General features: G+C 41.9%; 1 protein-coding gene across 1 annotated transcript in view; it reads right to left on the reverse strand.

Moving 5' to 3' along the window:
- Positions 1-686: 686 nt before the first annotated feature.
- Positions 687-24,496, reverse strand: part of LOC120515514 (ATP-binding cassette sub-family A member 13-like) — a 449,137-nt gene continuing 425,327 nt past the window's right edge. The window contains exon 45 of the mRNA XM_039736576.1: positions 687-1,426. Within this exon, the coding sequence (XP_039592510.1) occupies positions 1,340-1,426 (87 nt within the window). The 3' untranslated portion in view covers positions 687-1,339. The remainder of the gene's footprint in view (positions 1,427-24,496) is intronic.

Genomic DNA, 24,496 nt, shown 5'->3' on the forward strand with positions numbered 1-24,496 from the left:
CAGTGCACTGAATGGAAATTTCTTGAGCTACTTAACCTGGTTGTGAATGTTAGATAAAATATTTGAGTATTTTTAATATATTTTTTAATTTATGGCTTTTAGTGAGCCAGTGGAGGACATGTCACCTAATTTACTACCATTGTTCAGTCATATTGTGATATCCATCCAGTTTTTCTTTTTATTGACTTTCCTAAGCACCAGAATATTCCTTAGTCTTCTTTTCTGAAGAAATATTCAAAATATTTTGACTAAATGGTTTCTTTTGGATTGGATGCAATTTATACCTGACCGATGTGTCGCTCTTCCCGTCTACAGACTGGTACTCCTTTTATCATTTTTTTGGAAGGCCCAGTTTTTCTGCTGGAATAATCACACTGGCAACAATATACATGAATTGTCTATTACTACAGCGTGTATACATTCTAATTATTCAGAAATCACCCCCTAACCACAGGGTAACTAGTATGGAATACTAGTATAGATAGGTACACAATCAGTTATGAAATAAAAATGAGAAATGAATATCTACCTTTAGCATTACTCAAGTTACACAGTAATAATTCCAAATTAAGATGGGAATTACTGAGAAATTACAATGAATATAATCTGTACTATGAGACTATTAATGTTATGTTAAAGAAATATTTTTGTTTTTTTATTGCTCTTTTACTAGAAGTAGACGCATTTCTACTTTACAATGTCAGCCCTCATAGATTAATTTCTTTAAGCCCATAAAGATTACATTATTAAGAATTCAGCTTCTTCTTTATTTGTGGGAAATGGGAGGCTGACTAGCAAAGTATCAAAAGTGGCAAAAATGCCACCAGCATGGCACAGGACAATCTCAAGTGAAACCACTATGTAGTTTGACTCACAATGGCAGGAGGGTAGGAAAATACTCTATGCTGCTAAATCACCCATAAAAATGGCAACAGACGGGGCATCAGTCCAGAAGATGTGGTTCTTTCAGTCCAGAAATAATACATTTTTGATCATCTGTCCTTTATTTTCTCTATCAGAAAGGAATGGCTTGCTGGCAAGATTTAGGCAAGAGCAAAGACACCACTACTCTGTTACAGGGCAAAAACAGTTCAAGATGAAACCACAAAGGAAAAAAGACCCAAACTAAAGGGCAATTTATCAACCAGAGATGCCCATGGGGGGGACATTGGGGCTGCTAAAGAATCCCATATGTGTGCTGACTGCCATAGAGGTCCAGAAGAGGGAGCTTTGGCAGAGTATAAAACGTTTAATTTTAAAAACAGGTGGCTGATGAATGCTGGCTGTCGTCTCTTTTCACAAACACGGCATTGAAGTAACAAGTGATGTGACAGACGTCCTAGACTCCCATTCCTTGCTGCGGAGTTGTTGATTCAGCCTCGCATTCTGAAGCATCCTTCTGCTGAAGGGCAAAATTAATGAAAACCTTGAAAAGGAAAAGAGAGAAAAAAGTTTACTATTTCATCTTTATTTCAAACAAATTGCTTAATACTGTTGAGACTGTGAAACCTCTGAAAGATGAAGCATAGTGTTGACTTGGCTAAAACAAATTGTTTAGATGAAAGCAATTTCATGTTCTGCAATTCAGGGGAGAGTGTCTCCTGACTCTGTCTGGCAAGCGTATAGAAAATCTTAATCTGCTAAAACTATGAATGATTATACTGTGCTACCTTAAACTGTTTTTCAAAATTTCCCCAGGCTGGTCTAGTGCAGAAAACCTCCACACTGACACGACAATCTTTCTTGTTTCAGGTCCACTGAGCAACAGTGCTGCCCGATGTAAGTTTTGTTGACCTGAATACGCGCACATACAGCCTGTCAACTTAATGAAACAAACAGCTTTGCAAGCAGAAAAATACAAAGAGTTTCAGAGGAAAAAAATGATTGTCTATGACAGTGTTTCCCAACCTCGGTCCAGGGGGCACACTGTGGCTGCAGGTTTTTGTTCCAACCAGCTTCTGTTTTTAATTGGACTCCTGGGCTAATTAAGTGATGTGTTATTTCCCAGGTTCTGTGTTTTGGGAACAATATAGAAATTAGAAAACTAAGTTTGGCATATATATATATTGTATCAGTATACTGCTGCTGGATTATGTGAATTTCCCCTTGGGATTAATAAAGTATCTATCTATCTATCTATCTATCTATCTATCTATCTATCTATCTATCTATCTATCTATCTATATACAGTGGTGTGAAAAACTATTTGCCCCCTTCCTGATTTCTTATTCTTTTGCATGTTTGTCACACAAAATGTTTCTGATCATCAAACACATTTAACCATTAGTCAAATATAACACAAGTAAACACAAAATGCAGTTTTTAAATGATGGTTTTATTATTTAGGGAGAAAAAAAAATCCAAACCTACATGGCCCTGTGTGAAAAAGTAATTGCCCCCTTGTTCAAAAATCACCTAACTGTGGTGTATCACACCTGAGTTCAATTTCCGTAGCCCCCCCCAGGCCTGATTACTGCCACACCTGTTTCAATCAAGAAATCACTTCAATAGGAGCTGCCTGACACAGAGAAGTAGACCAAAAGCACCTCAAAAGCTAGACATCATGCCAAGATCCAAAGAAATTCAGGAACAAATGAGAACAGAAGTAATTGAGATCTATCAGTCTGGTAAAGGTTATAAAGCCATTTCTAAAGCTTTGGGACTCCAGCGAACCACAGTGAGAGCCATTATCCACAAATGGCAAAAACATGGAACAGTGGTGAACCTTCCCAGGAGTGGCCGGCCGACCAAAATTACCCCAAGAGTGCAGAGGCGACTCATCCGAGAGGTCACAAAAGACCCCAGGACAACATCTAAAGAACTGCAGGCCTCACTTGCCTCAATTAAGGTCAGTGTTCACGACTGCACCATAAGAAAGAGACTGGGCAAAAACGGCCTGCATGGCAGATTTCCAAGACGCAAACCACTGTTAAGCAAAAAGAACATTAGGGCTCATCTCAATTTTGCTAAGAAACATCTCTATGATTGCCAAGACTTTTGGGAAAATACCTTGTGGACTAATGAGACAAAAGTTGAACTTTTTGGAAGGCAAATGTCCCGTTACATCTGGCGTAAAAGGAACACAGCATTTCAGAAAAAGAACATCATACCAACAGTAAAATATTGCGGTGGTAGTGTGATGGTCTGGGGTTGTTTTGCTGCTTCAGGACCTGGAAGGCTTGCTGTGATAGATGGAACCATGAATTCTACTGCCTACCAAAAAATCCTGAAGGAGAATGTCTGGCCATCTGTTCGTCAACTCAAGCTGAAGCGATCTTGGGTGCTGCAACAGGACAATGACCCAAAACACAGCAGCAAATCCACCTCTGAATGGCTGAAGAAAAACAAAATGAAGACTTTGGAGTGGCCTAGTCAAAGTCCTGACCTGAATCCAATTGAGATGCTATGGCATGACCTTAAAAAGGCGCTTCATGCTAGAAAACCCTCAAATAAAGCTGAATTACAACAATTCTGCAAAGATGAGTGGGCCAAAATTCCTCCAGAGCGCTGTAAAAGACTCATTGCAAGTTATCGCAACGCTTGATTGCAGTTATTGCTGCTAAGGGTGGCCCAACCAGTTATTAGGTTCAGGGGGCAATTACTTTTTCACACAGGGCCATGTAGGTTTGGATTTTTTTTCCCTAAATAATAAAAACCATCATTTAAAAACTGCATTTTGTGTTTACTTGTGTTATATTTGACTAATGGTTAAATGTGTTTGATGATCAGAAACATTTTGTGTGACAAACATGCAAAAGAATAAGAAATCAGGAAGGGGCAAATAGTTTTTCACACCACTGTATATATATATATATATATATATATAATATAAGAGATGGCCGTTCGTCTCAGTTTTTAAATCCCGGCTGAAGACTCACTACTTCAGTTTAGCATATCCTGCTAATTAATTGTACAGACTGCATCTCTGTTGTTAGTCATTAGCACTAAAACATACGTAACATGATAATTAATGATAATTATAATTTGTTACTAACCCTCACCTATTTTATTACTCTTCTCGGTACTCAAATGTGGCACTTGGTGCCACGGCCCACCTGCCAAGTTGTTTTGCCTGCCTAAGGTAAAGTCACCCCTGATGGAGGATCACAGGAATAGTGGGGTAGAGGGGTCCTTTCATCGGATTGGCTGGCCCAGTGCTGTTTCAACTGTGGAATGGCCAAATGGAGGAGGCAGCTTGATGGATTTTATCATATTATGTGGTATCATCTACTGTTAAATTCTATTCCGTACTTGTAAAATTTTTATTTTATACTGTACTGAGTTTTGTATATTGTATTGTATTGACCTCCTTCTTTTTGACACCCACTGCACGCCCAACCTACCTGGAAAGGGGACTCTTTTTGAATTGCCTTTCCCAAAGTTTCTTCCATTTTTTCCCTACAAGGGTTTTTTTGGGAGTTTTTCCTTGTCTTTTTAGAGAGTCAAGGCTCGGGGGTTGTCAAGAGGCAGGGCCTGTTAAAGCCCATTGCGGCAGCTCTTGTGTGATTTCAGGCTATACAAAAATATCTTGTATTGTATTATATATATATATATATATATATATATATATATATATATATATATATATATATATATATATATATATATATATATATATATATATATATATATATATGTACCAAGTGGTTATATGGGAATAATGTATTTTTTCTTTTTAATTTTTGATCTTTTTGATTTTCATTCTACTTTTTTGGTATTCTAATTGTTTAATTAATCCATTATTTACTAATCAGTGGGTCTAGTGCTGAAGTAGTAGCCTTTGATTATTCAGTGTTGCTTGCCAGCGTGTCTGCTCTGCTCATTTTTAATTGTCATTAATAAGATACAATGAAGGGGAAAACTGCAGAGAGAAAGGGCAAAATATAATGAAATCAACAAAAGAGAGTTAAGTATTTCAATCTATAGCAAAATCAGAAACATTTCTAAATGTCTTATAAATGTAAAAATCATGCTGCTCTGCTTTTCTGAATGCAGAATAAAAGAAAAATAATACAAGCTAATTAAATGAGATCAGTGCTATCAGGTATTTTTCTCTGGAAGGTGCGTTTAATGATGTGTGGTGTATAAAAAGACAAACACAACATTCCTAAAATATGGCATTACAGCATGCAAATGGCCATGGAAGAGTCCCTTGAACAGACTTTATTACTGTAAAAGAAGTTAGTAAAAGAGTAAGATATAAACAACATAAAACAAATGCCATTTCTCTGGTATAAGTTCACAGGTGCCTGAGGTTCTGGCTAATAAAGCAGGCATCTGACCAGCTCCTAGTCTCAAGGTTAGATGTATGCTGGCAGGGAGAAGCGATTTATACCTGTGTGGCAGTCTGTAGATATAGATATTTAATTTATTGCAAACAGGAATAATACAATTTGGGAATTAATTGGTGCATTAGTTAAGCCTTTGGTCTTAATCAATGTAATACAAACAAATTATTTTTGTATACCTCAAAATCACACAAGGAGTACTACAATGGACTTTAACAGGCCCTGACTCTCTAAGAAGTCAAGGAAAAACTCAAAAAAAAAAAAACCTGGTAGGGAAAGAAATTGAAGAAACCTTGGGAAAGGCAGTTCAAAGAGAGACCCCTTTCCAGATAGGTTGGGCGTGCAGTGGGTGTCACAAAAAGGGAGTAAATACAATACAATACACAGAACAGAACACAAGTAATCCTCAATACAATACAAAAGTGCAATAAAAAATATTACAAGTACAGAGCAGAATTCAATAATTTAATCCCAGCCTCATGTGAAGTTTCTCCATGTCTATTTGGTTTTCTCCTTCCCTCTTTCAGAATGATACGCATGTTCGCTTAATGGGTCATTCCAAGTTGTCCCCTTATAAATGTTAACACACGCTGATCGCACCCCTAGAGGATAAAGGCGCTCCTCGGAAAACCCCGCCTAAAACGCTGACAGACTACCTTCACATTGCTCCCTTACTTGCTGGGCTTACTTGCGGCTGCTCTGTCGCGCGATAAGCTTCCTGCACGATACTCCGCATATTTAAAAGCCTGAACAGCACCTATCAGTTTTTGATTGTTTGCTTTTCTCTCTCTCTTTCTCTCTCTCTCTCCCTGCTCCTGACACATATTCCTTTGAAGAGTAAGATATGTTGGTATTCTTTTATTGTTTTTCATTGTGAGACAGAACTGTCATTTCTGTCCTGTCAAGGGGCATGTTTAAACTTTTGAAAGAGACATATGTTTGTTTGCAGTGTTTGAATAAAGTTCCTGTCTCTACAACCTCCTCTGTTTCTGTGCAAATCTGTGACTCAAGCGTGACAATATGTATAAGCAAGTTGTGTGCTGGACAGTTGCCCTGTGGACAGATTTGTTTCTTGAATTGAGCCTGGTGCAACAAGGATATAAACCAGCCCCCCATAACACCAAAATTGGATTAACCTGGCTATACTATTATAACGGATGTTATATTACAGTGGCTATAAAAAGTGTTCAGTCCCTATGAAAGTGTTCACTTTTTCACTTATTGTTATTATACGAGCATTGGACTTAAATTGCCATTTTTGACATTGACCAACAGAAAAAGACTCTTTAATATCAAAGTGAAAACAGATCTCTGCAAAGTTGTCCTAATTAATTACAAATGTAAAATGCAAAGTAATTGATCACATAAAAATTCATCACTAGTGAGGAGAAATGAGGAACTGTGAGCTGTTGGGGGTCTCTATCAAGATCCCCATTTAATATTGACCATGCTGATTTGGGAAAAACATTTTCTGTTTTGTGAACAATCATCTTAGTAGTACTTCTCTGGCGGTCTGGCTCTGACAGTTGTGATCCTTTTAATGAATGCTGATGTCCAGTTGCATTCCTTCATAGTGGGGTAACCAGAAGAGGTGAATATTTATGGGAAATTGGAAGGAACATCACTTGTCTTTGAAGGGCTCCTCCGCTACTCTACAGCTGAAAGAGGAAGAGAGGTTTATAGCTGTGTCTCACTCCAATCTGCCTCTCAGTTTGTCTTGTGAGGTGAGCCTTCCCATAGAATGCATGCGTGACAACATCTTAAAATAAGTCTTTAGTAGATTGCACATTTGGCAGCCATTACAGCCTAGAGTATGAGTCCACAGGCCTCTTTCAGCTTTGTCCTTCTGCCACTGCCATGTTTCTGTATTCTTCCTTTAAAAACTGCTCAGACTCTGTCAGGGTGCTTAGTGATTGTGAGTGAACAGCAGTTTTCCACTCCAGCCACAAATTCTCAATTGGCTTAAAACATAGACGTTGACATGGCCACTCCAGGACATTAACAATGTTGTTTTTAAGCCATTCCAGTTCAGCCTTGGCTTTATACTAGGAGTTACTGTCTTGCTAGAAAACAACGCACAGGTCCCCTGTAGACTGTATCACGTTTTCCTCCAGGATTTCTTTGTATTTTTCTGTATTCATTTCTCTCTACCCTCACAAACCTTCCAGGGCCTGCTGCAGAAAAGCATCACCACAACCTGATGCTGCCAAAACCATACTTTACCATAGAGAGTGTTTGGCTTATGTTAATTATGGCATTTAGTTTGCTGGTCAACAAGCTCAATTTGGGTCCCATCAGGCAATAGAACTTCCTTCCAGCTGACTTCAGAGTCTCCCGTGTGCATACTGGCAAACTGTGTTTGACATGTCATACTCATTTTTATTTTTAAAGTGGGTTTCTCTTTGTTGTTTTTTTATTATTATTTTATAAATTACTTAAACGAACGCCGCGGTGGGCTGGCACCCTGCCCACAATTTGTTCTTGCCTTGCGCCCTGTGTTGGCTGGGATTGGCTCCAGCAGACCACCGTGACCCTGTGTTAGGATATAGGGGGTTGGATGATGACTGACTGACTTAAACACAAATAATAATTCATACAATCAAATCAAACTGAATAAAACCAAAATTCAACCCCCACCCAAAAGAAAGAGAGGAGAGTAAGCCAACAAAGCAAACCTTTGAAGCAGCAAGGAAGGAAGAGTATCCTTTTCTCTAAATTTAGAAGCTTATTCTAAAACGCTGCTGATTACATCCTGCCATATTTTTAAAAAGTTTTGAACAGATCCTCTGCGTTAAAATATGATTTTTTTTCCCAATTTCAGTCAGTACAGGACATCAGTTACCCACTGACGTAAAAGAGGTGGGTTAAGATTCTTCCATTTGAGCAAGATAAGTCTACAGTCATGATACAAATATTCATTTTCACAAAGTTTGCTACCTCAGTTTTTATGATGGCAATTTGCATATACTCCAGAATGTTATGAAGAGTGATCAAATGAATTGCAATTAATTGCAAAGTCCCTCTTTGTCATGAAAATGAACTTAATTCCAAAAAAAACATTTCCACTGCATTTCAGCCCTGCGACAAAAGGACCTGCTGACATCATTTCAGTGAACACAGGTGAGAGTGTTGACAAGGACAAGGCTGGAGGTCACTCTGTTATGCTGATTGAGTTGGAATAATGAGGTTCAATTGTTGTGAAGAAGGCTTCAGGGCGCCCAAGGGAGTCCAGCAATTGCCAGGACCATCTCCTAAAGTCCATTCATGGCTCAGCATCGGGGCACCACCGGTGCAGAACTTGCTCAGGAATGGCAGGAGGCAGGTGTGAGGCAAACACTTTTGGAGGATGGCCTGGCATCAAGAAGGGTATCAAAGAAGCCAAGAAAAACATCAATATGCAATAAACTGGACTCCCTTGAACTGACATCATCCCTCTGCAGCTGGGTGCTGAATTTCCTTACAGACAAACCCCAGTCAGTCAGAGTGGGAAACCAAACATTGGGTACAAGAACAATCAGCATCAGCTGCCCCCAAGGCTGTGTGCTGAGTCCGCTGCTCTACACCCTGTTTACCTATGACTGTGTGGCCTCTCAGAACAACACCAACATCATTAAATTTGCTGATGACACTATAGTCATACTTGGGGGGTGGAGGCAGAATATAGGACAGAGGTGGCAGGACTCGTGGCCTGGTGTCAGGAAAATAACCTCTTCCTGAATACAGATAAAACCAAGGAGATGATTATCAACCCAAGGAAGAGGAAGCTGCAGCACACTCCCATTTACATCGATGAGGCTGAGGTGGAGAGAGTAAAAATCTTCAAATTCCTTGGAACCCACATCAGTGAGACCTGAGTTAGACTTACAATATACAACAGCTCATTAACCGAGCAAACAAAAGACTGTTCTTTCTTAGGAAGCTGAAGAAATTTGGCATGCCAACCAAAATTCTCACCAGTTTCTACAAGGGTACTGTAGAGAGTGTTATCACCTGCTCTGTTATTGTATGGCATGGTAACTGCTCCTTGCAGGAAAAGAAGGCACTCAGCATGTAATTAAAACTGCACAGCACATCTTTGGAGCAACCTTCTCCTCCCTACAGGACATCTATACTAGTAGGGTCATCAGGAGGGTGCACAACATAATTAAAGACAATACTCATCCTCGACACACGTTTTTCATACTGCTTTCCTCAGGGAGGTACTACAGGAGTGTGAAATCACGCACCACAAGACTGACGCATAGTTTTTTTTTCCACAAGCAATCAGACTTCTTAACAATGCTAAACGTTAAAGTCAATCCAAACCACAACTCATAGCCTCATAAATGGTACTGACTGTTGCGGTATGTCATCAGGCACTGTGCATCGTATTTTGTAATCTTATAATTGAAATTGCTATTTGTTTTTATACTTCTTTTGTCATTCTGTCTTTGTATATGAAGGTGAGCAAACAAAGTATGAATTTCATTACATGGTTTTAACATGTGTTTTTAGTGTGTATATGACAATAAACCTCTTGTATCTTGTATCAGGAACAGACTGATATTCTGCAAAAGGTACAGAGATTGGACTGCTGAGGACTGGGGTAAAGTCATTTTCTCTGATGAATCCCCTTTCTGATTGTTTGTGGCATCCGGAAAAAAGATTGTCCAGAGAAGAACAGGTGGGCGCTACCATCAGTCCTGTGTCACAACAACAGTAAAGCATCCTGAGACCATTCATGTGTGCGGTTGCTTCTCAGCCAAGGGAGTGGGCTTATTGACAAGTTTGCCTAAGAACACAGCCATGAATAAAGAATGGTACCAAAACATCCTTTGAGAGCAACTTCTCCCAACCATCCAACAACAGTTTGGTTACAAACTGAAAAGTAAGTTCTTAGGGGAACAAAACATTGAAATTTTGGGTCCATAGCCAGGAAACTCCCCAGACCTTAATCCCATTGAGAACTTGTGGTCAACCCTCAAAAGGCGGGTCGACAAACAAAAACCTACAAATTCTGACAAATTCCAAGCATTAATTATGAAAGAATAGGCTGCCATCATTCAGGATTTGGCCCAGAAGTTGATTGACAGCATGCCAGGGCGAATTGCAGAGGTCTTGAAAAAGAAGGGCTAACATTGACTCTTTGCATAAACTTAATGTAATTGTCAGTAAAGGCCTTTGGAACTTATGAAATGGTTGTAATTATACTTCAGTATACCATAGAAACATCTGACAAAAAGATATAAAAACACTGAAGCAGTAAACATTTTGAAAACCAACACGTGTCATTCTCAAAACTTTTGGCCACGACTGTATGTGCTAGTAGTGAGGTAAAAGCAATTACAGTTTGTTTGTCCTTCTCCACTTTAAGCTCATCTGGGAGTCCACCAAACACAGCTGTTAATGGGTTAGGAGTGATTGTCACGCACAAGGCTGTCTGATAGGCATTCAAATATTTTTGTCCAAAATGATGTTAATTTGGTGCAGGCCCAAAACATGTGACCCATCAAGGCTGGAGCTCAATTGCAATGTTTACAGGTTGAATCTTGCTGTGGAAATATTTTGGATCATTTTAATTGAGATAAATGCACTTGATAGAAACTTAGGAGTTGAATAATTGAGTGCTTTGCACATATGGAGCTAGAGTGAATTCTGTGCATGGCTGCCTTCCACTTCTTTTCCTAAATGTTAAGTGACAGATCCTTTCCCCATTGTGCTCTGGGAGCTTTGAAAGGAAGAGACTTTAAACTATTTTTATAAGTTGTGAAGATGCTATCTGAGTCTTCAAGACTAATCAATATTTCTTCTGGAATAGTAATAGATGGGAGGTGAGGAAAATTGGGCAAGGGGAAGTTTAAAAAAAAATTTCTAATTTGAAAGTAGTGGAACAAGTATGTTGATGAGAAGTTAAATTTGAAGCTTACAGTAATTACTCGTAGGTTTCTCTTTGCAACTCTCCCATAAAATTGCAACTGGTGAAGTACCTAAACAACAGAAACAGCCATTCTGAGCCACTGTAGCTTGCAACTCCTTCAAAGTTCTCATAAATCTGTTGGTGGCCACCCTCGTTAATCTTCTTACCCTGATATAGATTTTGTGTACGGCCCACCCTAAGCAGATTTATGGCTGTACCATACTCTTTCCATTCCTTAATGATTGATTTTATGGGTTTCCAACGGATATTCAGTGACTTAGATATTTTCTTGCCTCCATCCCAACTTGTGCTTTTCAATCACATTTTGAAAGAGATGCTTGAAGTGTTCTTGTGTCTTCATTGCGTAGGTTAGACTACAATTTTGACTCACTTCAAGTTGCACTATTTAGATAAGGCGCATTTATACCACAATCAATTGAAACACCAGCCAGAATTTCCATTTAACCAATTCTGTGACTTCTAAATCTACGTGAATGCACCAGTGATACTTTAGATGTGTTGTATTAGAGATTGTGAATACTAATGCAATCAATTATATGTTTTTTATTTGTAATTAAGCAACTTTACAGAGATCTATTCATTTATGATTCTTTATAGCGGGTTGGATAATGGATGGAGGGATGGATTCTTTAATCAGTCCACTGTGATTCAATGTTTTGTAAAAAATAAAATTTGAAAACTTCCAAGGGATGAATACTTTTTATAGGCATTGTTTGGTATCCTGTACCTTGCTGTCCTCTAGACAGAAATGCTGCTTTTTCACTACCATACAGGACCGTGGAGTAACTAAGCTATCAAGGCATCTACTTTTGCTAACATCAGACATTTTGTGAAGGTTCTTGAAACCTGTCATTATATTTACTGGCACACTCTTGCTATCGAACCTGTGCCAGCCAACAAACACCTTAATGAGTTCTTACTGATCAAAGACTGGTTACTGGTGTTACTCAGTGGGTATCATAACACTTAAGAGAGAGACTGATATTATTGCAGTATCTGCAGCACCTTCAATAATTCAGCCACAGCAGGAGATGCAAAGGAGGTCCATTTTCTTTATGTGATTGCCTTACAGCACAGAGTACTACGTTAACCAGCACACACACACACACACACACACAGCCTAATAGAACATACAAATCATTTCAAAGTAATGCTTGTATTCACAGACCATTTCAAAATAATATCTGTTATGCAAATGACAAGCGACTAAAGATTTATTTTGCTAGGTGCATTTTCACACATTGGTTTTATTAGCTTCTGTTACAGCCCATGTGGTGAAATGAAGCACCAAAGGAAAATAAAAGAGAAGCAAAAAACTAGGCAATGAAATAAACAAAAGGATTTTAATGTTAGGGATATTTTCTGTATATGTGGCATGTGCTAAATTTGTGTTTTCATGTGACTTATTATGGTGAATACATTGTGCCACCATTTTGCATTTCCATTTACTGCAGGTCACATGACTGGCATGTGATGTCCCTGCTATTCCAGTGTTTAAGATGGCATGGCAGCAGTCATAGCATCCCTAGTTTTGTGATACTGTATTTCTGCATAAAATAAGCTCCGATCATAGTGATTTTACACTTAAGGTGTGTACCTGGTTGCAACTCTCCCATAAAACTGGTGAAGTACCTAAACAACAGAAACAGCCATTCTGAGCCACTGTAGCTTGCAACTCCTTCAAAGTTCTCATAAATCTGTTGGTGGCCACCCTCGTTAATCTTCTTACCCTGATATAGATTTTGTGTACGGCCCACCCTAATAATTTGGTTTTAATTATTATTTTTTGGGGTTTGGATTATTTTTCTGACTGTTCAAACAAAGAGCGAGGAAAGATGCTATTGGGGGGTTTTATGCTTTTTCATTCCATGAAAGCAGCCTGGAATGAATTGATATGACCAAAAAAGTTTAACAAAGGTAGAAAAGTCATAACACTAAATATTTCTTGTAAGCACCTTTTAGTTTCACTTAAATAAGAGAGAGCATCAAGCATGAAAAAGCATGACAACGGTAGTGCCAATGACAAATAAAATGGCATTGTGATAAAATTACCACAAATACTATTAATTATAATTAATATAAAAGCAGGCATAATAAAACATACATAAATGTTTAAGATAAGATGTTTAAGATTTGTGAAATATTTGCTTTTTTCTTCAACACTGAACAACTAGATAGAAACTCTTCATGCATTTATTAGGAATGTCAATGCAGCTTTGAAGCTTCAGCCTGTAATGATGAGCCGCTCATCAGGGAATAACACAGAAGCTTGTTGGAATGGACATCGTGCACACTATAAACTACTGTTGATGCGTGAGTATAAAAAAGCAGAAAAAAACAATTAGCATTACAGTAATTTCCTCCATATGACAAGTATTTGGTAATAATGCAAACATCTGTCTCCTACGTTTGATATGATCAATATATAAAATGTGTTCCTTTATATTTTTGCTTGTAATGGAAAAACACTGGAAACCCAGCCATTGACCCATTTTATTTTGGTTTCTGGTTTTGGTGCTGTTTTAAAAGTCACAGTGTTGTCTTCATGGTTCACATCAGGATGAGGGAATGGGGAGCGAGTGAGAGTTCTGATTATTCCCTTTGGAAAGCTTATCCAGTGATAACATTAAAAATAAGTGAAACAGTTATGAAAGACAAGACATATTTAATAAAACACTACAAAATTCAAATCATTGTTTTTTTTGTTATGAAAAGTTTGTGGTAACTCCAGGAATCATTTGTGATTACTTTGCAAAACAGAGTTTTCTATTTGCAACTCTGTTACTAGATTAATAAAACCTCTTTTTTACTTTTAATTTTAAGAGGAAACAAAATGTGCCATCTCTTTTGAGAATATAGTCTGCTACTTTTTATTTAATAAAGCAATTTTGAAAAACAAGAAAATAACTTTCTCTCTTCTGATAAATTGCTCATGTTCTGACAACACAGAGAGGCAATGATTTACTTTATATGAATGGCTCCACTGCAGGAGTCACTGAGCTCCACATTATATCTGCCTATCCATCCATCCATTTTCAAATGCACTCTATCCAATTTTAAAATTGTGGGGGCTGCAAAATGAGAAATAATTCTAGATGGGGCATTAGGTATTGTTATCGTACCCTATTTATTTAGTGGAATTGATACCATGATAGAATATGGCCTTGAGTTGACAGCTTCAAATTATATTCTGTTATTTTTATCTCCATCCTTATTTCTTTAAAACATTGCAGAACACTCTTGCATGCCCTCATTCACTCAAACGAGAGAAATTGAGAGTTACTGTTTAACCTACATACATGTTTTTGGCACACAGAAAGGAACCAACCCACAAAAAACACAGGAGGGACACTGGAAGGGACTACGCTGAGACTACTGCAACTACAAGGCATCACATGTCTGTCTACTGTGCCACCATGACACCCCAAATAATACCGATTATTTAAAAGTTGGCAGCACCCGATTGTTCAACACTTTTATGACTAAAAAGTGTTTGATTCCATGACATATTAAAGCAAAATAGTGTGGTTTGGAATGAAGTTTTGAAATCATGTCTTACAAGCAAGACCTCTAAATCTATGCAGTTTTACTTTAGGACCTAAACGTGAAGTGGTAGTGCTGCTGCCTCGCAGTTAGGAGACCCAGGTTCACTTCCCGGGTCCTCCCAGCGTGGAGTTTGCATGTTCTCCCCGTGTCTGCATGGGTGTCCTCCGGGTGCTCCAGTTTCCTCCCACAGTCCAAAGACATGCAGGTTAGGTGCATCGGCGATCCTAAATTGTCCCTAGTGTGTGCTTGGTGTGTGGGTGTGTGTGTGCCCTGCAGTGGGCTGGAGCCCTGCCCGGGGTTTCTTCCTGCCTTGCGCCCTGTGTTGTCTGGGATTGGCTCCAGCAGACCCCTGTGACCCTGTGTTAGGATATAGCGGGTTGGACAATGACTGACTGCGTGACCTAAACATGTTTTATATCCTTACATCCCTGCAGGTATATGAAGCACAATATGGTGTACTGTAACTGATAGTAATGATGTCAAATTAAAATGTGGCCTCTGCTAGTATCAAAAACTCAACCAGGGTTGCATCAGAGTGAAATTTTGTAATAGGTTGTAAATTAAGATGTGCAACGTAAAGCATATAAAGGAATACTAGACTCCCTTTCCTTACTAAACCATATTGATATGGGCTACGAAATACATAATTCCTGACAGAATCCTACTTGTTTGCACTCTGCCTTTCAAGTTAGACAGTTGGAAATCTAGTAACAATAAAACCGTCTATGTTAGATTTCTAATGGAGCAGTTTCATCAAATAAGGCTTTTTTATTCAAAATAATGAGGATATTAGGGGCAGCACGGTGGCACAGTGGGTAGCGCTGCTGCCTCACAGTTAGGTGACCTGGATTCACTTCCTGGGTCCACCCTGCGTGGAGTTTGCATGTTCTCCCTGGGTGCTCCGGTTTCCTCCCACAGTCCAAAGACATGCAGGTTAGGTGCATTGGCGATCCTAAATCGTCCCTAGTGTGTGACTGGTGTGTGGGTGTTTGTGTGCCCTGCGGTGGGCTGGTGCCCTGCCCGGAGTTTGTTCCTGTCTTGCGCCCTGTGTTGTCTGGGATTGGCTCCAACAGACCCCCCATTGACCCTGTGTTAGGATATAGCGGGTTGGATAATGGATGGATGGATAATGAGGATATTTCCCCCAGCATTGTCCTAAGGAGAGGACTATGCTATGTATTGAAAACAATAAAGAAACTTTATAAAAAAAATACTTATTGCAACTACCACAAAGGAGATGTAAATTGTTAAAAGGTCCAGATAATGCTCTCTTATATGACAAAAAACATGTTTAATATTGAAAGCTTTCAATTATTGACACATATTAGTATGAAGAGTGAAAGAAAACTGTTCAGATTTAGACGAACAAACGCTAGCAGTCACAGGAACTAATGGGCTTTTCCTATGTTTTTTTTTTTTTTTTAACCCTGAAATCTTCTGCTATTCATTCATTTATTATTCATAACACATATCACTGTCTTCAATCTCCTCACAGTGTTCTTCATGATAACAGTTAAAGACTCTTAAATTTGTCAGGCTATATATAGACCTGCAATGCTTAGCCATTAAGAAACATGGAGGAGCAGTCAGCAGCAATGTTACCTCTGGCAATGGGCTGGCGAGAGCAAAGATTTTCAGTGACATTATCTTGTAAGCTTTACTTACTATTATGTAATATAATTATCTTCTCATATATGATAACCTTAAGTTCATATGCATTTCAGCACACACTAGAAAATGAATTTATTAAAGTGGTATATTTAAGCCTTTCAGGCACATCATTAATTCATTCACCTAGACAAACAGATATAATTAATGGTTTTCCATACCAGAAGTTACAAAAAAAAAATGTATTGGCAATTTAACCACAAACCTTTTTTGAACTAGCATATTATACACAACCAGATAATTAAAAGTCATTTAAAATTGATTGAAAATTGCTGCAAATCACAATTCTTTATTCGTATTAGTGTCCAAAAGGAAAGTCAAATAATGGACTGGCAAAAATGACTACCAGTCAGAAATACATAACAGTTTTGAATTAATGTATTCCATCAACCCATACGTAAATGATAAAATCTGCCCAATCCTGCAGTGCTAACCCGACTGTATCAGGTGTAAGACAGAAATCAAAATCACACACAAAAGTTTAAAAAAAAACCAAAAGAATAGAAAAGCTGAAAAAAACAGATAAGAGCAGAGATTAGAAAATTTTTAGGCTTACCATGAACAGAGTCTGAGGAGAGAGGCTCAGTGTTAAAGAGTTCATCTCCCTATCATAATCCAGCGAGCTTCACAGCTCTCATTATTTAACGCATTTCAGACACCAGTTAGTATTTGGGTTTTCATATTTTACATAAAATGGCTGGTCTACAATTCTTACTCTGCTGTCCTCACAACAGTTACACTTACACACAAACCACTGGGAATAAAAACAGTGCAATTTTATTAGAACATTTAATTGTTAGACATGTTGTCAACTGGCGGATCTGTTTCGTCTTAAGCACAGTCTCTCGGACACTTTTCTGAGTTAACAACTTGAACTTGGATCGCGTTTAAATACTTTCTTCTTAATTTAATTAAGTTACCTGAAAGAGAACAGCTTCCAAACTGTGTATGAGTAGCATTCACCATGTATGGGCATTCAACAACCTAATTGGGTCACATTCATTTCAATTTGCATGCCAAGTTTTAATAAACACCAAGCAGAGGGCACTCGTTAGTTCTCTATGCATTGTAACTGATGGGTTTCTTTGTACGCTACTCAAAATGTTGTATGTGGAACACAACAATATGCTACTCAATAGTACGTTACATCTAATTGTTTTTATAAAAATAGAAACAACATATTTTAGCTTCAACCCATTGTTATTTTATTTCTGTCGTTTTTCAAGTATGTTATTTTCATTTCTCACTCAGCTTTTAGTTTAATTCAATTTTAAAATATACAGACACACACACACACATATATATATACTATATATATACAGTATATATATAAAATATATATACATATATATATAAATATATATACTGTATATATATACTATATATATACATACATACATACATACAGTAGAACCTCGGTTCACGACCATAATTCGTTCCAAAACTCGTAACCTGATTTGGTCGTGAACCAAAGCAATTTCCCCCATAGGATTGTATGTAAATACAATTAATCGGTTCCAGACCATACGAACTGTATGTAAATATATATTTTTTTTAAGCTTTTAAGCACAAATATAGTTAATTAAACCATAGAATGCCCAGTGTAATAGTAATCTAAATGTAAAAACACTGAATAAAACTGAGAAAACCTTAAACAACAGAGAAAACTAACACTACAATAGTTTGCGCTATAGCGCTACCAACTGCTGGCTAAAAGCACTTTTTTTAATGAGTTTTAAGCACAGGGAAAAAAATGAACATTTGAAAAAATCCGTAATTTAATAAACCATCAAGAAAAATAACATTGCAACAATGCAGGCTACGAACCAATCGCTGGAAACAGAAGTGAAAACAAAATCAAGCCCAGTGCATTCTTTAACTGCCTTCCTACCTTAATGCGTCCAGCTCTCTGCCTCTGCGCGCTGCCCCTGTGTGTGTGTGTGTGCGTGCTCTCTCTCGCGCTGCCTGTGTGTGTGCGTCTCCTGCCTGTGTGTGCGCGCTGCCTGTGAGACGTTTGTGAACTGAGGTTCCACTGTATATATTGTCAGAGATGGCTGGGGTGGCGACCTGGCCAGGATGCCCAGGAGGACCGGAGGAGGGCTTGCACCTTCCCCAGACCATGTGGGGGCAACCGCCCTGGTACCTTTGGTGTACACGGGTCCACCCTGTAGGGGCCCGTGGTCACCGCCAGGGGGCGCCCCTATGCGTTTGGAGCCTGGGACCTCAGCACTTCCGCCACACCCGGAAGTGCTGGGGGGAAGAGGAGCAGGGACACCCGGTGTGCTTCCGGGGATACAGCTGGCACTTCCGCCACACTGGGGCGAGTCGGTGGAAGATTGCCGGGAAACAGCTGGAGCACATCCGGGTGATTATAAAAAGGGCCGTCTCCCTCGATTCGATAGTTGGAGGCGGCCTGAAGAGAAAGGCATTCGTGTTGGCCAGGACTTTGGGGGAATATTTGGGGTTGTTGTGGTGCACTTGTGACTTGTAAATAATAGAAATATGTATAATATGTATAATACACGTGTTGTGGGTGACGCCAACGTGTCCGCCTGTCTTGACTACACCTTTCCAGGTCGATGGATATTTGCCATGGCCTCCACACTCCCCAGATTTGACACCCTGTGATTTCTGGTTATGGGGTATGTCGAAGGAGTGCATGTGTAGCAGGAAAGTTTGTGATATCAATGACCTGAAGGACAGAATACGGACTGTGGTATCATGTATTCCTCGCGAAATGTGTGTTCTGGCTTTAAGTGGTACTTGAGACATTCCTGTAATCATCTTGCACATATGAAGTATGTTTTGTGAATAAATTGTTGCTACCATTGAAATGTTAACATAATTTTGACTCACCCTGTATATATATATATATATATATATATATATATATATATATATATATATATATATATATATATATATGTCACAAGAACGAGACATGGACAGATAAAGAGTTGGGGCAGCCACCCGTATATTGTGGTATCCTGGCTGCAAAGTCGTTTTCTTGTAAAATACAGAGCACTGAAGTGCATACAACCGAGTCCAAAACAAGACTGAGGAAACAAAGGAAAGGGGCAGGTTTTAAAGGGGAGACAGGAAGTGAGGTCGTATGGATCTGGCACGTGGTCTTCCACCATTGGCTCAGTAGCGGAGGTGACATCAGAGGGACTGGAGCTGGTGTGGCCGAGTTCCATTGGCTCAGTCCCGAAGTGATGTCAGGAGATCCAGGTGAAATCCCCGGGATGGTCTACAGGCAAGGAGAAAAGAGTCAGTGCACTCTGCCACACCCGGCATGCCTCGAACTGCCTTCACTCAAGCCCTTTAGCTGCCTCCCATGCGCGTGTGTGACAAGGCCCCCTTAGCCCAGACCCGACGGGTCGGGCGACCTAACCGAGAGGTCGTGAACCCGAGAAAGGCATCAGCGTTGGCGTGAGAGCGCCCGGCGATGAACGAGCGAAAACTTGTACGGCTGCAGGTCAAGAAACCACCGGGTGACCCAGCGGATTCGACTCCTTGTGGAGGGCCATCCACTGTAGGGTGCATGGTCCGTGACAAGGGTGAATTCCCGGCCCAACAGGTAGTACCTCAGCTGAGTAATCGCCCATTTAATCGCCAGAGCCTCCCTCTCCACCGCAGCATACCTGGTCTCCCGGTCCAACAGTTTCCGGCTCAGGAACATGATGGGGTGCTCCACACCATCGACGCTTTGGCTCAGCACGGCGCCCAGGCCTGTGTCCGAAGCGTCCGTCTGGAGGATGAAAGGCAAAGAAAAGTTAGGTGCCATCAAAACAGGTGTGGGCGTAAGGGCCTGCTTTAAGTCACCAAATGCAGCGCCTGTTTTTCAGTCCATGCCACAATGTTCGGGCCCTCTTCTTTGTTAAATCAGTCAAAGGCCGCTCTCTCCGAAAACCGAGGTACAAACCGGCGGTAGTACCCGCTAAGCCGAAAGGCTTGGACCTGCCGCTTGGTTCAGGGACGGGCCATTTCAGAATGGCATCAATTTTGGAGCACTGTGGCCTTACGGTACCCGACCCACCAGGTAGCCTAAATATTTGGCCTCGCTTAATCCAAGAAGCATTTCTGGGATTAATCCGGAGCCCGGCCTCACCAAGTGTCCGTAATACCGCTTGGACATGCTGTAGGTGTTCCTTCCATGTGCTGGAATAGATGACCACGTCATCCAGGTAGGCAGCACTGTATGAGTTATGAGGCCGAAGCACTTTGTCCACCAGACGCTGAAAGGTTGCTGGAGCCCGGTGTAACCCAAATGGAAGGACACGATACTGCCAGTGTCCGCTAGGGGTACTAAACGCGGTTTTACCTTCGCGAGTCCGTTAAAGGAACCTGCCAGTACCCTTCGTCATGTCAAGTGTGGTCAGGTATTGAGCCTGTCCAAGCCTCTCGAGGAGGTCGTCCCAGCGTGGCATTGGATAAGCATCAAATTGGGAGACTTGATTAAGCCGGCGGAAGTCATTGCAGAACCTCCAACTTCCGTCAGGCTTACCGGCGAGCACAATGGGGCTGGACCAGGGACTATAACTTTCCTCAATCACACCTAGCTCCAGCATGCGCTTGATCTCAAGCTCCACTTCAGCCTTTTTGCCTCGGGAAGGCGATACGGGCGTTCTCGGACAACAACCCGGGCTCTGTCACGATGTTGTGCTCAATCAGAGAGGTCCTTCCGGGTTCTCACTGACTACCTCCCGAGCGGTCCGGATAACTGTTTCCAGCTCCTGCCGCTGTCTGGGACTTAAGTCCGTGCGAAGTTAAGGTCGTGTGTGTGGCGAAGAGTGGCGGGGCTGGCGGAGGAGGGATCGGGGTCCCTGTCCTTCCACGGTTTCAGCAGGTTCACATGATAAACCAGCTCCTTTGGCCGGCGATTGGGTTGACTCACCAAATAGTCGACCAGTCCCTTCCTCTCCTTAACCGTAGGGGCCCTGCCAGTGGGCAAGCAATTTAGAGTGGGAGGTAGGCACTAGGACCATGACCCGATCTCCGGGCGGAACTCCGAAGAGGCGTGCGCGGTTGTAGTACGGGCCTGTGCTGCTTGAGCCTCCTCCATGTGACTTTTAAGGACAGGCGAATCTTTCCAAATCTATCGCGTAACTCGATATACTCCAGTATGTTTGTGGAGGGAAGAGCCTCTTCTTCCCAGCCTTCTTTCAAAATATCTAATATGCCCGAGGTTGTCGCCCGTACAGTAGTTCAAAGGGGAGAACCCGTGGAGGCTTGTGGGACTTCCCGATAGGCAAAAAGGACGAGGGGGAGGAGCTGATCCCAGTTCCTTCCATCCTCGCTGACCACCTTACGCAGCATTTGCTTGAGAGTTTGATTAAACCTCTCTACTAATCCGTCGGCTTGAGGATGATACACGAGGTCTTTAAATGCTTTATTTTCAGTAATCTGGCAGTCTCCTTGAACGTTTCCGAGGTGAAGGGGTCCCCTGGTCTGTCAAGACTTCTTTGGGGATCCCCGCGCGAATACCCCTAGTAATTCCGTCGCGATGGCTTTAGAGGTAGCTGGCGCAACGGAACAGCTTCGGGTATCGTGTAGCGTAATCCACGAGGACTAAAATGTACTTGTGTCCTCGGGCTGAGGGCTCCAGGGGTCCCACCAGGTCGACCCCGATTCTGTGGAAGGGAACGTCAATCAGTGGAATAGGAACGAGAGGAGCACGGTCCCTCCTAGGAATTTGTCGCAGTTGACACTCCGGGCAGGAAGCGCAAAAGCGACGAACCTCCTCATTAATTCCTGGCCAGTAGAAGCGGAGCTTGATCCGCTCCAGAGTTTTTCGGTGCCCAGGTGGCCACCTAGGAGGTGGGCGTGTGCTAGCTCGCAGACCTGCCGCCGGAAGGTGCGCGGCACCAGCAGCAGCCTCGTCTCCTGCCCGTCATGCATTGCTACACGGTAAAGGAGGTCATTATCTAGCACAAAGTAGGGGCCCTGTGGCATCGACTGATTAGTGCGCTGGCCATTGACAAGGACCACTGCATTTTTTACAAACTTCAGGGAGTCATCATTCCATTGCTCCCTTCTAAAAGAAGCCGGCGTTTCTTTAAATTGGAACCGCAACACGGAGAGAGGGTCAGCGTCGACCTCAATGGGCGTGGTTTCTTCCCGCTCGCCGGCGCGTTGGTGGATGGCGTGTTAGCCAGCGGCGGCCGGGAGTTGCCCCGTCAGTCAGGGCGACGACCGCTCTCTCTGCCGGCTGATTACACGGCGTGGAGGCAGCTTGAGACGGGTTATCTCCGTCCATAACGAGGCCCAAATTAACCCCGGGAGTGGTATGTGTCTCACGCTTTTGATTTTAGACCAGTCCCGCCCTAGTATCACCGGGTGTGGAGGATCAGGTAGGACGCTACGGTGAGTTACTGAACTGACCCTCCGTAACTGATGACACAGCGGCGGACCTGTACCAGCGGATGTCTCCGTGGACACAGGTTATACCGGTCTTAAATTTTAGCCACTGTTGCGGTTGCACAAAGCGGCGGGCAACAATGGAAATGTTGCTGCGGTCGAACAAACCTGTGGTCTTGTGTCCGTTGGCGATCACCACGCCAGTATGTGGGACCGCCAGCGGATTAGCGAGCACACCAACCCCTCCTCGCCCTCCACCTGCATTCCTCCTTGCCCCAAGCGGTTTGCGCGCCCACCGCTGGACGCCGTCTGAGCTCGGATTGTACAGGGAGGGTAGGTCTTGGAACATACCCGGCTGGGTTTGACATGAGGGCGGTTCTGCTCCCCCAGAGTGTGAGGCCGCCCTCTGCGTCTCCATAAGCTCTATGAGCTCAGACATGTTCTTAAACTGCTCGCCCCAAACCGGCTGGGTGAAGCCACGGGGAAGCGCTTCCAGGAGCAGATAGCAAGCTACCTGCTCTATTATTTGGTAGGGCGTGTTTTCAAATGGCGTAGCCAATGCCCTACCATTGCCCATAAGGACCAGGCTTGTCTGTTGGTCGGCGCTCAGGGTCCAACCTCCATTTTTATTTTATTCACCTGCCAGTCTGGGGCACCCCTAGGTGGTAAATGGGGCTTTGGTTTCGCAGGGAGGCAGGCACTCTCCCCAAGAGAGCATACTGAGTCCCTTTGCCTCCCTCCAGGGCAGCCCAATTCTGTGAGCCCCACCCGCACACTCCCTGGCCTCTCCAGATGGCCTAGTTATGAGTGCTGGGGCGGAGCCCGCACCGGTCACGCCGACCACGGGCACCCTCCCGCCTGAAGACTCGGCCCGATGCGCTCCCACCTGGGTATATTGCAGGTCCTGTCCCCTTCTCCTCTGGGACTTCTCCATCCTGCCGACTACGCCACTGTCACAAGAACGAGACATGGACAGATAAAGAGTTGGGGCAGCCACCCGTATATTGTGGTATCCTGGCTGCAAAGTCGTTTTTCTTGTAAAATACAGAGCACTGAAGTGCATACAACCGAGTCCAAAACAAGACTGAGGAAACAAAGGAAAGGGGGCAGGTTTTAAAGGGGGAGACAGGAAGTGAGGTCGTATGGATCTGGCACGTGGTCTTCCACCATTGGCTCGTAGCCGGAGGTGACATCAGAGGGACTGGAGCTGGTGTGGCCGAGTTCCATTGGCTCAGTCCCGAAGTGATGTCAGGAGATCCAGGTGAAATCCCGGGGATGGTCTACAGGCAAAGGAGAAAAGAGTCAGTGCACTCTGCCACACCCGGCATGCCTCGAACTGCCTTCACTCAAGCCCTTTAGCTGCCTCCCATGCGCGTGTGTGACAATACATATAACAATATGATAATATCGCTGTTGTGAAACATACACAAACATGAATAAAAACACTTCAGAACAATAAACAAACCTTACCAACAAATTTACATATTCCTGGCACATCAGTGGTAGTGGCTTTGAAACTTTTTTTTCTTTGGTAAAAATTCAGCTGGACATCAGTCTTACCCTTGACATTTTCCACTATGCTTAGAATTTATAGTGTAAATGATTTCATACAAAGTTAATTGCTAATTTAACATATTGGTTTTTGATCTTAGATTGACAGTTTTGTTAAGGAAACAGGTCATTAGGGTCAGAATAAATTATGATGATCATGTTGATG

The sequence above is a fragment of the Polypterus senegalus genome, chromosome 15 (assembly GCF_016835505.1).
Source record: "Polypterus senegalus isolate Bchr_013 chromosome 15, ASM1683550v1, whole genome shotgun sequence".
Classification (NCBI taxonomy): domain Eukaryota; kingdom Metazoa; phylum Chordata; class Cladistia; order Polypteriformes; family Polypteridae; genus Polypterus; species Polypterus senegalus.